This window comes from Mobula birostris, chromosome 24 (assembly GCF_030028105.1).
Source record: "Mobula birostris isolate sMobBir1 chromosome 24, sMobBir1.hap1, whole genome shotgun sequence".
NCBI classification, from domain to species: Eukaryota; Metazoa; Chordata; class Chondrichthyes; order Myliobatiformes; family Myliobatidae; genus Mobula; species Mobula birostris.
In genome coordinates, this window is record NC_092393.1 from 11,433,611 (window position 1) to 11,448,723 (window position 15,113).

The following is a 15,113-nucleotide window of genomic DNA, read 5'->3' on the forward strand; positions in this document are numbered from 1 at the left end:
GTATTCTTGGCAGTGTGGAGGATCAGAGGGATCTTGGGGTCCGTGTCCATAGGACACTCAAAGCTGCTGCGCAGGTTGACTGTGTGGTGAAGAAGGCGTATGGTGCATTGGCCTTCATCAACTGCAGGATTGAATTCAAGAGCCGAGAGGTAATGTTACAGCTGTATAAAACCCTGCTCAGTCCTCACCTGGAGTACCGTGGTCAGTTCTGGTCACCTCACTACAGGAAGGATGTGGAAACCTTAGTAAGGGTGCAGGGGAGATTTACAAGGATGTTGCCTGGATTGGGGAGCATGTCTTACAAGAGTAAGTTGAGTGAAATTGGCCTTTTCTCCTTGGGGCGACGGAGAATGAGAGGTGACCTGATAGAGGTGTATAAGATGATGAGAGGTGTTGATCATGTGGATAGTCAGAGGCTTTTTCTCAGAGCTGAACTGGCTAATACGAGCGGGCACAGTTTTAAGGTGCTTGGAAGTGGGTACAGAGAGGATGTCAGGAGTAAGTTTTAAACGCAGAGAGTGGTGAGTGCTTGGAATGGAAGTGGCTACAACAGGGTCTTTTAAGAGGCTCCTGGATAGGTACGTGGATCTTGGAAATATCGAGGGCTATGGCTAACCCGAGGTAATTTCTAAAGTAAGTACATGTTCGGCACAGAATTGTGGCCGAAGTGCCTGTATTGTGCTGTAGGTTGTCTATGTTTCTATGTTCAACCTATCAATCTCTGCCTTAAATATATAATGACTTGACCTCCACATCATCTGTGGCGATGAATTCCACAGATACACCACCCTTTGGCTGAAGAAATTCCTCATTATCTTAGTAATAGATTTATTCTGAGGCATAGGCTCTCCCAATGGAAACTTTAAAATATTGTTAACGTGGAACAGACTCGATGGGCTGAATGGCCTAATTCTGCTCCTATGTCTTATGCACCCATCTCAATCATTTCTTCTGGCAGGTCATTCCATATACCAACCAGCCTCTGGGCGAAAAAGTTGTCCCTTGAGATCCTATTAAATCTCCCTTTTCATCTTAAATTTAAGCCTCTTGCTCTTGATTTCTCAACCCTGGGGAAAAAGATTTTGCTCATTCACCCTATTGAGGTTTTATACAAACAAAGGCATGGCGATATAAGTCTGCAGGTGCTTGGATCTGGAGCAACAGACAAACTGTTGGGGGAAACTCAGTGTGTCAGGCTCAGTGTGAGGGAAATTGATAGTTGACATCTCAGGTTGAGACCCTTCAACTGGACTGAAATAGTATGTGGTCATGTCATCTGGAGCATTGAACCTTTTGCGGGCATGTCTTGTGTAAGAGTTTCACCTAACTCAAGTTTCTGATAATTCCACCCACTCTCACCATAGATGACCTGTGAGATCCTTAGCTGGCTCCATCGACTGCACCAAGCTGACCATTGATGGTCCAATGCATCACCTTAAAATCTGGGCTCCCACTGCATCCCCGTCCTGGCCCACTGGGTATCAGTACCCTCCTGAAAATCTGATCTTCCCAAGCACAGACACCCAGGCCTCTCTTAGGCACCACAGAAACCACCATATCTGACCAATTGGTGTAAGTGACACCTTCAAGATAAGTGAAGTTCATTGTCATATGCACAAGAATGGTGAGGTACAGGTATAATGAAAAACTTGTTTGCAGCAACATCACAGGCATGTAGCTTCAGACAAAACTCATGACATAAGCATAAATTATATTTAACTTATACAAGACAGAGAAGAGTTTGAAAGACTCTGCTATATAAGATATTAATGCAAAGGAAAATACAATCAGCGACAAGACTTCTAATCCAGGCAACATCTTTGGGAAGGCAAAAGAGACAGCAGATGCTGGAATCTGAAGGGACACTCAAGATGCTGGAAGAGCTCAATGTGTTGAGAATCATCTGTGGATGGTTCAGTTCTTTACTGAGAGAAATGGGATCATGCATTGGCACCTTATCTTCATCAGAATGGTGTTAAATCAGAGGTTATAACAAACTTTAAGCTCATGTTGGTATCAGCAAAGGAAAATCATGATCAATAAACAGTTTGAGACACTAGTCATTTAAATGGAACAGAAGGGCACTCACTATATTCACAGTTGTAAAGAGTCATAAGCAATTTGGAATTAAAATTCACTCAGTCAAAAGGAAACTTGCCAAGTTATTTATAGTAGAATTTCTTCTGAAACTCCAAAAACCCAGGCAGAGTCATCTGCAAGGACATTCTCAAGGTAGCAGCAATATGTTGCACCACTGACTGATGGACTTAGAGTCCTTGTCAGAAGTGCCTCAAACAGTGAACCTTTGTTGTTCTCCACGTTGTGAAATTAAATCTGGCTGATGAATGATGCCAATCACCACTTGTATGCAACAATAGGAGATACTTACTTTATACTTTATTGTCGTCAAACAATTGGTACTAGAACGTACAATCATCACAGCGATATTTGATTCTGCACTTCCCACTCCCTGGATTACAAATATTAAATATTAAAAATAGTAAAAATTAGTAGATAGGCAAGAAGCGCTGGCTTTTCCCAGATTCCAATACTGAAAAATGATTAAACTTTTTAAAATAACCTGAGTTCCTGTGAATGGAAACTTGCAAACTAATAAAGCACCATTGAACTGCTTGGATGAAGAAGAAGAAGCTTAGCCCTCAGATCATACAATGAGAAAGAACAGCAACCCAATTCTGTAAATAAGTTCACCATATGATTACCACCTGGGTGTGGTGCAGAATCTTTCTTCATTCTGTGTAGCTGTTCTGGGAGATGTATGATACCTGGTTTAGAACTGAAAGTAGTATGTGACTGTTTTAAATGGAAACGTTTGATCTCTCTGTGTTTCAGGAGCAGAGCAGTTTACACCATACACCAACGTTATCATGCCAAGCCTATTTGGGATCATCAGTTTTTTGGGCATCATAGGCAACTCCATTGTAATCTACCCCATAGTAAGGAAGACCAAGTTGAGGTACAAGCACACAGTGCCGGATGTATTTATTTTCAACCTGTCCCTGGTTGATCTGTTGTTTCTCCTGGGAATGCCTTTCCTCATTTATCAGCTTGTTTGGAATGGAACCTGGCATTTTGGAGCAGTCATGTGCACCATCATAACCAGCTTAGACAGCAACAGCCAGGTCACCAGCACCTATATATTGACTGCAATGACCTTTGATCATTACCTGGCCATAGTTCACCCTCTGAAATCAGCCTGCATGCGTACACCATCTATGGCTACCTTGGTGATCTGCTTGGTTTGGCTGATGTCCTTCTTAACCATCATCCCAGTGTGGCTGTACAGTGGATTAGTGCTACGGCCCGACGGCTCGGTTGGTTGTGCTTTACTTTTGCCCAACCCAGCCACTGACATTTACTGGTTTACACTTTACCAATTCATACTGGCTTTTGCCACCCCTCTGGTTATCATCTGTGTTATTTACTTTAAGATCCTTCAGCACATGTCTACAACTGTGGTCCCACTACCACAGCGAAGTATAAGATTGAGAACAAGGAAAATGACCCAGATGGCAGTGGCCATTTGTTCAACTTTTTTCATATGTCGGGGACCTTTCTATATCCTTCAGCTGGTTCACCTAAGGATTGAGAAGCCAAGTGTCACCTTCTTCTGTGCCTACAACTTTGCCATCAGCCTGGGCTACGCTAACAGCTGTATCAACCCCTTTTTGTACCTTGCCTTGAGTGAGACCTTCAAGTGGCGCTTTCTGGTGACGATCCAATCTGCTCGTCAACAGGTCCGGGTGGATAACAGTGACGCAGAAGGAAGCACGTCTATCAGGCTGACCAGCGAACTATCTCAACGCACCCGTTTCACAGGAGAGTTCTCACAAAGTGTTTTGCCCGTGACAGTCACAGTTCAGTGATGGTCCATCCAGTGGTGAACATTGAAATATATCCCAAGAGAAGATATCCTACTTTCATTAATTCCACCAAACTCATGATACTGATTTGAAGGTATACATAACTGAGGAAATCTCTAGGAAGCAAAAGACTTTGGAAACCTTGTCAGAACTGATCTCACCTTATAATTGTTAATGTCAGAAGCATTACTGAACCCCACTCATGTGTAAAGGCAACCAACATTTCCCTCCTGAAAAACTGATGGTAGCTAAGATAGTTATTATAAATTTCTCCTTGTATAGGTAAGTGGCAAAGGAATGAAGGAGGGGAGAGGGAGAGGGAGGAGGGGAGAGAGAGTGAGAGAGAGAGAAAGAGAGGGAGAGTGAGAGACAGGTACAGTGAAATAAGCAGGGGAAAAGGACAAATGGGACTGTATTGCTGGGACCTGGCATGGACACAATGGACCATTCCCTCACACTGAAGCAGAATATATATGTACACTTAGTGAAGTGGGGGAGCCTCTGACAAACTTTCCAGCAATCAGCTTTCCCTCTTTCCCACCATCCCTCAGCAGAAGTCAGATCAAAGCCCAACAGGGATGAACAGATGGAAGGAAACCTGCACAATACGAAATGCGGGGTTGGTCATATGTCACTTTAGTGGGATTCGTGATTCCCAGATGATGAAGAGCATCTTTAATGTCTGCTCATGCTGACACTATCCCAGTGTGATGAAAGAGATGTCCTGTGGAAATCAAGGGGGAGTAAGTGGGAAGGTGAATGAGAGAGTGTTAGTTATAGTACAGCTGATGGAAACATTGTCAATGATAAGCATGAAATTTACTATGGAATTGTAGCTGATAGAACGCATTTATTGTAACCACATTTGATGACTAAATTGTGCTCTTGTGCTTTTTGTACGTAGAATGAACCAAGTGCTAGCCATATCAGTACTGCCTGTGATACATTATGATACTCTGTATGGGCACACGTCCAGCATCAGGTTTGCTTTTTGAGCAGGTGGTGAGATGTGGGGCGGGGGGGGGGGCTCTTTCCACTTTGATCTGAGACTCTAATGATCCATGACTGCTGTGGAGTCTGACTATATTCCTCTGTCTCCAGTATCTGCTCTTGAGTACTTTAGTTGGGGGAGTCAAGGTGAATATCTTTCTTAACAGCCACTCCAGTTTATGACTATTTGAACACGATGGCAGGCAAGAGCCCTGTGTCAGTTCACTCCACCCCCGCCTCCCCCTGCCCATCTGATTGGCCTGCTCAGAAACAGATTCTTCTCTTCATCCTCCTAGAGTCATCATTTGGGAAACGGACCCTTCAGGCCAACTGGTCCATTGTTACATACCTCATGGATATCTTGTGAGTATGATGAAATGGTCTTGCAGTGGTCACATGATGTAATTTTCCTGCCCATGTGAGGTCATGTGATAACCTGTTCTCAACAGGTATATATAAGGGTAGACCCCTGGTGATGCAGTTAGCTTTCAGTTAGATCGTTAGTCAGATACTCTGCTATGCTGTGTATTAGTCTCATGACAGTGTAGTTCTGAAACGTTATAATTTCTATTGTAAGGTACAGAAGAATTGGACCGGCAGTTGCACCAATAGCTGCCAGGTTTGTTGATGTATTTTTTCAGTAGTATTGGAGAGTGAAGATGGGAACCTGAAGGAGCCGTTCGGCATTTTTGGTGAGGATCGACCATTATTGAATTCGTACAAGTAAGAGTGATCTGCATGAGATAACCTCTGCTAAAAGCAGCAGAAAAGGTTGTGCGGTATCTAGTTTACAGGGGAAAAAGGTCAGTGCCTTTAAACCATTTTATTTCCGTCGTTGTGAATCTTGCGGATAAGGTAGGTTCCGGCTGGGATCGGCAGTAACATGGTGTCTTCGAGGAATTCTTTACTTCAGGAAAGTCTCTCCTAATTGACTGTATAAATCTCTTGGACTTTCAAATTTACCATTCTAAGAATTGTGTTCGAATTTACCACTTTAAGAACTGTTTTCGCCTTTACCCTTTCAAGAACTGTTCCAGAGTTTCCGTATAGCAGTTAACTTCCGGTTAAATTAGTCATTTAAATACATTTCGCTATTTTTGAGCAAAGTTTAATAAATGCTTGTTTGTTTTTATAAAACCTGACTCATTCCTATATTTATTGTTGCCCATCACGTGACACTAACCTGCCTACCCTCTCTCTATAACTCAGTCCCTTGAGTCCTGGAAACACCCTTGTAACTTTTTTCGGTTTAAACACACCTTCGTATAAGAAGATGACTATAATGAACATAATACTGCATTATAAATGCGGCCTCACCAAAATCTTGTACAACTACAATATATCATCCCAACTTCTATACTCAGTGCCCTGATTAATGAAGGCCAGTGTAGCAAAAACCGTCTTCGCCACTCTGTCTACCTGTGATGTCACTTTCAGGAAACTACGTACTGAAATTCTGTTCTACAACTGCCGCATGTCCTTTACCGGGATTTCTAATTAAAGTGCCTGTTCATACTGCAGCCTTCTTGAGGCCAAAAATGGCATTAACTTTATACATCATTTTTTCTATCTCAGGAATTAGATGAGATGATTGCAGCATTTAATAATGGGTGTAACTATATTCCTCACTGTTCCTAAATCTTTGTTCCGTGATCACTTGTGTAATATCATTTTGTCAGTGGCCACACATTTTAATTCCAGATCTCATTCCCATTCTGATATGTCTATCCACGGCCTCCTCTACTGTAAAGATGAAGCCACACTCAGGTTGGAGGAACAACACCTTATATTCTGTCTGGGTAGCCTCCAACCTGATGGCATGAACATTGACTTCTCTAACTTCCGCTCATGCCCCACCTCCCCCTCGTACCCCATCTGTTATTTATTTTTATACACACATTCTTTCTCTCACTCTCCTTTTTCTCCCTCTGTCCCTCTGACTATACCCCTTACCCATCCTTTGGGTTCCCCCCCTCTTTGTCTTTCTCCCTGGGCCTCCTGTCCCATGATCCTCTCATATCCCCCTTTGCCAATCACCTGTCCAGCTCTTGGCTCCATCCCTCCCCCTCCTGTCTTCTCCTATCATTTTGGATCTCCCCCTCCCCCTCCAACTTTCAAATCCCTTACTCACTCTTCCTTCAGTTAGTCCTGACGAAGGGTCTCGGCCTGAAACGTCGACTGTACCTCTTCCTAGAGATGCTGCCTGGCCTGCTGCGTTCACTTTGATGTGTGTTGTCTTAAAGGGATATGCTTTTATGAAAAGATGCTCAACAAATACCTCCTCATTTTACTGTAAGTGTTCAAAGTTAATTGCAACAATTCTGATTTGTAGAATATAAATGATTGGGAGCAATTCTGTGAGGATGTTTCACAAGGATGAATATGCAAATATGCCCAAGTTCTCAGCATGTGGGAGATGAAAATCCCTTCCAACATGTGCCTATCTAGCGATCCATTCTAATCAGGGTCTCAGATGGGTTGACCTCTCCAGCACTCGTTTGAGAGCTGAGGATGATTTGCTTCCACTGCAGTTCTGAGGAGTTTTTATGTTTGCCAAGAGGTGCTGAATTGAGAACAGGAAACACTAGAAATGCTGGACAGATCAGCCAGTATCTGTGGAGAAAAAAACGTCAATATTACCAAGTAATATTCTTTCTGCAAAGATATTTGATCTTAGAAATCCAGGAGTTTGTCGTCTCTTGCAGAAATGGGAAGAATGTAGAAGCAAAGAGACTGAAAAACAAATAAGAAAAGCTCTGTGATAGAAAGCTGAAGCTGAGAGATTGTAGTTCAGGCAAAGGGGTTGGTATTAAGTGCCTCTTCTCTGTGAAAACACAGGGGACAGATTCTTCTCCATTAGTTTTATGCTGAACTTGGTAAACCCATCATAGCCTCTGAAAGGTATAAAATATCTTCTATTTTGCTTTCTCTTTAACTTTCCATTTTGTTCACTGTCTCATTCTTTTACATTCCTTTTTACCCTCTCATTCTCTCTCATGTTGTTTCTACAACTTCACTCTGTCATTCTCTCTGGGTTCCTCACGTTCTCTTTATAGAGTTGTACATCTCCCTCTGTCTGTTGAAGCCAGACCCTGCAGAGAGGGGTTGCACCATTGATTTGCTGATTTGACTGAAAAACGTGCTAAGCATGTCTGTAACATCAAACCTGGATGTGATCAGGTCAGCATCAAAGTCAAAGTAAATTTTATTATCAAAGTACATAAAGATGTGATAACAGCACATTTGGAAAGCGGTGAAATCATCGGACAAAGTCAGCATAGATTTGTGAAAGGAAAATCATGTCTGACGAATCTCATAGAATTTTTTGAGGATGTAACTAGTAGAGTGGATAGGGGAGAACCAGTGGATGTGGTATATTTGGATTTTCAAAAGGCTTTTGACAAGGTCCCACACAGGAGATTAGTGTGCAAACTTAAAGCACACGGTATTGGGGGTAAGGTATTGATGTGGATAGAGAATTGGTTAGCAGACAGGAAACAAAGAGTGAGAATAAACGGGACCTTTTCAAAATGGCAGGCAGTGACTAGTGGGGTACTGCAAGGCTCAGTGCTGGGACCCCAGTTGTTTACAATATATATTAATGACTTGGATGAGGGAATTAAGTGCAGCATCTCCAAGTTTGCGGATGACACGAAGCTGGGCGGCAGAGTTAGCTGTGAGGAGGATGCTAAGAGGATGCAGAGTGACTTGGTTAGGTTGGGTGAGTGGGCAAATTCATGGCAGATGCAATTTAACGTGGATAAATGTGAAGTTATCCACTTTGGTGGCAAAAATAGGAAAACAGATTATTATCTGAATGGTGGCCGATTAGGAAAAGGGGAGGTGCAACGAGACCTGGGTGTCATTATACACCAGTCATTGAAAGTGGGCATGCAGGTACAGCAGGCAGTGAAAAAGGCGAATGGTATGCTGGCATTCATAGCAAGAGGATTTGAGTACAGGAGCAGGGAGGTGCTACTGCAGTTGTACAAGGCCTTGGTGAGACCACACCTGGAGTATTGTGTGCAGTTTTGGTCCCCTAATCTGAGGAAAGACATCCTTGCCATAGAGGGAGTACAAAGAAGGTTTACCAGATTGATTCCTGGGATGGCAGGACTTTCATATGAAGAAAGACTGGATGAACTGGGCTTGTACTCGTTGGAATTTAGAAGATTGAGGGGGGATCTGATTGAAACGTATAAAATCCTAAAGGGATTGGACAGGCTAGATGCAGGAAGATTGTTCCTGATGTTGAGGAAGTCCAGAACAAGGGGTCACAGTTTGAGGATAAAGGGGAAGCCTTTTAGGACTGAGATTAGGAAAAACTTCTTCACACAGAGAGTGGTGAATCTGTGGAATTCTCTGCCACAGGAAACAGTTGAGGCCAATTCATTGGCTATATTTAAGAGGGAGTTAGATTTGGCCCTTGTGGCTACGGGGATCAGGGGGTATGAAGGGAAGGCTGCGGCGGGGTTCTGAGTTGGATGATCAGCCATGATCATAATAAATGGCGGTGCAGGCTCGAAGGACCGAATGGCCTACTCCTGCACCTATTTTCTATGTTTCTATGTTTCTATATATGTCACCATTTACAACCCTGAGATTCATTTAGCAAATCTATAGCATTTAAACTGTAACAGGATCAATGAAAGATCAACCAGAGTGCAGAAGACAACAAACTGTGCAAATGCAAATATAAATAAATAGCAATAAATAATGAGAGCATGAGACAAAGAGTCCTTAAAGTGAGATCATTAGCTGTAGGAACATTTCAACAATGGGGCAAGTGAGTATAGTATCCTCTTTTATTCACAAGCCTGATGGTTGAGGGGGGGTGCTGTGGTAACTGTTCTTGAACCTGGTGATGCTAGTCCTGAGGCTCCTGTACTTCCTACTTGATGGCAGCAGCAAAACAGAGAGCATGGCCTGGGTGGTGGGCATCTCTGATGATGGATGCTGCTTTCCTGTGACAGTGTTTCATATAGATGTGCTCAATGGTTATGAGGGTTTTACCCATGATGAACTGGGTTGAATCTACTACCTTTTGTCGGATTTTCCATTCAAAAGCATTGGTGTTCCCATAGAAGGCCGTGTGCAGCCAGTCAATACACTCTCCACTGCACGTCTGTAGAAGGTTGTCAACATTTCCTGAAACAGATAATGTTGTTGGAAAGAAATCATGTAACAATGGAGCAAGCAAAGAATTTCCAAATGTGCTTATGGAAGTAGTGCATTCTGGGCTGGGTAGAAATAAATTTTGAGTGCAGAGTGAATTTTTTGCCTTTGTTTGGGCAATTGAAGTAAAGCCTCCAGTAACCCTGAGTCATATACAAACAACCTCAATCATTAACCACTGTAATTTGTAATTGTGCCTAGTTCCATCACATTTAGTTTGTAAATATGAAGGAACAGGATGAGGTATGTGAGCATATGAATGATGGACTGTTGTAGCTTTCAATTGTCTCAGCTGTGGGCCTAGACACTAATGCATCAACGTAGACAGCAGCAGATCTACCAACAGACCAGTAGGAACTCAGGAAGGGGAGAGTCGAGCACTCTGCAGGGTAATCACCTCAGCAACAGCCTAAGGGCAAAACTTTGATACAACAGATGTCAGATTAAGTAACAAAAATGTCGAGATCAGCAAGAGACTAAAAATCACAACAGAATAAGAGTTTAAAATAGCTCTTGCCAACTGTATATTCACAAATAAAGCAAGAGGGGTTTGTTTCAAAAAGAAATTCCTACTGAATTACAAATTCCTGTGATTCAGCCATAACTGCAGTCAATAACTAAGTCACAGGCCTAGAATTTTTCTGATTTTCTTTCATCCTTTTCTTAAACAGTGAAATGACACTGAAAACCCCCATGTGGACAATTCCTGAGGCACAGTCTGGACAAGATCAACTAATTCCCCAATCCATTTGGTAAAGGAAACCAGCAGCTCCTGCAGTTCTCAAGCTTTAAAAAATTGCAGTTTGCCAATTCTTATTTTCAGTAACATATTAAGTTTTATTTTCACTCTATCTTGCATTACTGGTCCTTAATTGTAATGGTCAACAAACGAAGTGACAGGTTAATCCAGAATCCAAGTCAGGTTCATTATCACTGCCATACTGTATATTGTGAGATTTGTTGTTTTGCAGCAGCAGTACTTTGAAATAAATAATTAAAGAGTTATAAATTACAATAAGAAAAATATATTAAAAAATAAATTAAATATGGAGCTGGCTGAGCTTGCAACTTTCTGCAGATTTTTCTGATCCTGTGCAGTAGCCTCTCCATCCTAGAAGGGATGAAATCAGTTAGGATGCTCTCCACGGTATATCAGTAGAAGTTTGTGAGAGTCTTTAGTGACATACTAAGTTTCCTCAAATTTTTAATGAAATATAGCTACTGCTGTGCTTTCTTTGTAAAAATAACAATATGTTAGGCCCAGGATAGATCTTCAGAGATGCTGATTCCCAGGAATTTGGAACTGTTCACCCTTTCCATTGCAGATCCCTCGATAAGGACTGGTGTGTGTTCTCTCGACTTTCCCTTCCTGAAGTCCACAATCAATTCATTGTCTTACCGACTATGAATGCAAGCTTTGTTTTGCGACACCACTTAATCAGCAGCAGTCCAGGCTCTTGTTCGTTCAGCAGTTAATTCTAGCTATGGCCACCCTCTCAAATCACCTTCATCACAGTTGATGTGAGTGTTACTGGGTGATAGTCACTGAGGCAGCTCACCCTGTTCTTCTTGGGCATCAGTACGATTGATGCCCTTTTGGAACAGGTGGGAAACTCCAGTTGCAGCAGTGAGAGACTGAAAATGTCCTGGAACACTTCAGTCAGTTGGTTAGCACAGATTTTCAGTGCCCTGTCGGGTATGCCATAGGGTCAAATGCCTTGCAAGATATCACCCTCTTGAAAGAAGTACTGGTATCAGCTTCTGAGACGAGGATCACAGGGTTGCCACATACTACAAGGAATCACCACCCGCCTGCCTGGTCCAAATTGCCTCCACTGAACACATCATCCACTTCTCATTCTGAAGGGAATATACAGTCTGCTTTACCCTGGCAGATTCTCCCATCACCTTCCATAATCCCCATAGCACTATTTCATGTGAGTAGAGGAGTTGTAACACCTTCATTTTTACCTCTTCCCTTGTTGCCTCTACAGAGCCACAAAACAGCACCCACACACACATCAGTCTTCTTTGCTGCTGTCACTGGCCAAGGCATGGCCTTCAAGGTGAACAAGTCAAATCACTTTGCAAAGATTTCCAACCAGTCCAAAAATCTGACTTAGCTGCCCTTTGAAACCCAGCGCCCACTCAAACCTGTGCCTTCCGCCTCATTGCCTGATCTTGTGAAGCTTGATGACAATTTCTTCTTTCAGTTATTTGAGTTATAATCTTCTGAACTCAAAATTAACAAGTAAAAAACATATCATTGGAAAACTCAGCAGGTCAAGCAACATCTGTAGAGGCAAATCTGTTTTGGGTCAAAACCCTACACCAGCTTAAGAAAGAAGAGGCAATTTGGTTTGGCACAGCCAAGAAGGGCCAAAGGGCCTGTTTCTGTGCTGTAGGTTTCTTTGGTTCTATGGTTAAATTGGCAGTATATACAGTAGCAGTTGAAGTGGGGTGGGTAAAGGCTGATGGGTGGAATCAGATGGGGAGGTCTTGTCCAGGTCTTGGATTTCATTAATTTTTTCTGTAGAACCCCCTCCTACTATTTTTCATGGTTCATTCATCAGAGGTGCCATTGTCAAATTCTTGCACAATCCCTCTGGCTTTACTTAAATATTCCCTCCCTCTCCCTCACTCTAACCTATGTCTTTCCACTATCTCCCTCTTCTTCCCTCCTACCCTCCTCCTTTCTTCCTCTGTACCTACCTTCTCCCTCTGCCCCACAACCCTCCATATCCCCATCCTCCCTCTTTGTTCCTTCCTTCCTCCCTCTGACAGAACATTCAGAAATTTGCCTTCCAGCAGGACTTCCCTTTATACAAAACCTGCCTGGAAGACAGTAACTGTAGTCCAACATAAAATCTGTCTCTAGTGAAATTTTCTACCTTATTTGTCTGATAAATGCCAACTCTTAGTAAAACAGTAAGGTTTTCCTAATCATACTTTCCACAGAAACCATGTTGCTTAAAGAACCAACTCTCAGAACAGATACCTTCATTGTCCTCACTGAGATGTATAACCTCCTACAACCTCAAACAGCCTTACACATCAGTCCTTTGCCTGTGGGGATTAAGATTACAGTCACTCATGTGCCACGGGATCATTGCAGACTGCTGCTGCTACATTAGGGAGATCCCTCAGACTCAGGGAGAACACCATATACTGTACATTTCCTTCAGCTGCAGGTGCAAGCACAATTTGTCTTCAGAATCAGGTTTACTATTACTGAACTGTCATGAAATATGTTGTTTTGCAGCAGCAATATAGTATAAAACATAAAAAAAACTAAAAATATACAGACGTACTAGGTGTAAAGGTTGCACTCATGTCCTTAGAGCTAGAAACACCTTGATGTATTTTTGTAGGTTTTCATGGCTCTCCTGCAGAAAGAACATACTTCCTGTAAAAACGATCCAATACCACTCTTTCCATATCATTCCATTACTCCCTCTGTGTGCTCTCTTCCATTACTCCCTCCTACCAATGCAGCATCCATTCAGATGACCACTCTGACAGTGTGTTAGTATTGTGACATGTTCGTTTAAGAGCTGACTGCAGAGAGCACACCTATTAGACTGAATGCTGGCAGCTGCAAGAACCTGTTGTAAACTTGTAGATTAATAGAGAACATTTCCCTGAGGTATCAGTTTCATCTTGATGTATACAAGGGAACACAACAATATCAGGCTGTGAACATTACAGTTGAAGAATTTGCTCTTACTGCAATTTTCACACTGATAGGACAATTCTCAGCCTGGCTTTAATGCCATTAAAAGTAGAAAACTAAACCCTAGCTGAGCATACTGGAGTTAGAGCATCCACAAGGTGGGACATCTTTGTAGGTATGTATTTACAGTTTGCTTGTCTGTAGCCCTCTGCTCTGTCTTTTATCACTTAGTCCTTTTCTATCTAGATTAACCTTTGTCTGGCAACAGTGCACGTTGCTATCTAAAGGCGTTTCATTATTATACATATTATACTTTATACCTTATTGTCGCCAAACAATTGATACTAGAACGTACAATCATCACAGTGATATTTGATTCTACGCTTCCTGCTCCCTGGATTACAAATATTAAATATTAAAAATAGTAAAAATTAAAAATTTAAATTATAAATCATAAATAGAAAATAGAAAAATGGAAAGTAAGGTAGTGCAAAAAAATGAGAGACAGGTCCGGATATTTGGAGGGTACGGCCCAGATCCGGGTCAGGATCCCTTCAGCACTCTTATCACAGTTGGAAAGAAGCTGTTCCCAAATCTGGCCGAATGAGTCTTCAAGCTCCTGAGCCTTTTCCCAGAGGGAAGAGGGATGAAAAGTGTGTTGGCTGGGTGGGTCGTGTCCTTGATTATCCTGGCAGCACTGCTCCGACAACGTGCGGTGTAAAGTGAGTCCAAGGACAGAAGATTGGTTTGTGTGATGTGCTGCTCGGTGTTCACGATCTTCTGCAGCTTCTTTTGGTCTTGGACAGGACAACTTCCATACCAGGTTGTGATGCACCCTAGAAGAATGCTTTCTATAGTGCATCTATAAAAATTAGTGAGGGTTTTAGGGGACAGGCCAAATTTCTTTAGTTTTCTCAGGAAGTAAAGACACTGGTGGGCCTTCTTGGCAGTGGACTCTGCTTGGTTGGACCAAGTCAGGTATTTGTGATATTGACCCTGAGGAACTTAAAGCTTTTGACCTGTTCCACTTGCGCACCACCGATATAAATTGGGTCGTGCGGTTCGCTACTCCTTCTGAAGTCCACAACCAATTCCTTCGTCTTGCTGACGTTGAGGTTATTGTCTTCACATCATGGGTGTACAGTGAGTACAGCAGGGGGCTGAGTACACAGCCTTGTGGGGCACCAGTGCTCAGAGTGATTGTAGAGGAGAGTTTGTTATTGAGCGGAGTTGGGATTTGATTATGGAATGGCATCATAACTGAGCCCTCTCCCAAAACCCCTGTTAACTCAGTCCGCTCTGTTTATGCTATACTTTCCCTGGCCCTGGTGTCATCTTCCTGAACTGATGGATGAGCTGACAGATTTTATTCGTCACTCATTTGCTGTCCC

General features: G+C 42.5%; 1 protein-coding gene across 1 annotated transcript; it reads left to right on the forward strand.

Moving 5' to 3' along the window:
• Positions 1–2,888: 2,888 nt before the first annotated feature.
• On the forward strand, positions 2,889–3,887 carry LOC140187438 (melanin-concentrating hormone receptor 1-like). The gene has a single exon (XM_072242762.1). The coding sequence runs from the start codon at positions 2,889–2,891 to the stop codon at positions 3,885–3,887; it is 999 nt and encodes a 332-aa protein (XP_072098863.1).
• Positions 3,888–15,113: the final 11,226 nt, after the last annotated feature.

Bases quoted from the DNA above. Each gene is read 5' to 3' on its own strand.
- LOC140187438 (XM_072242762.1), top strand. From the start codon at position 2,889: ATGCCAAGCCTATTTGGGATCATCAGTTTTTTGGGCATCATAGGCAAC.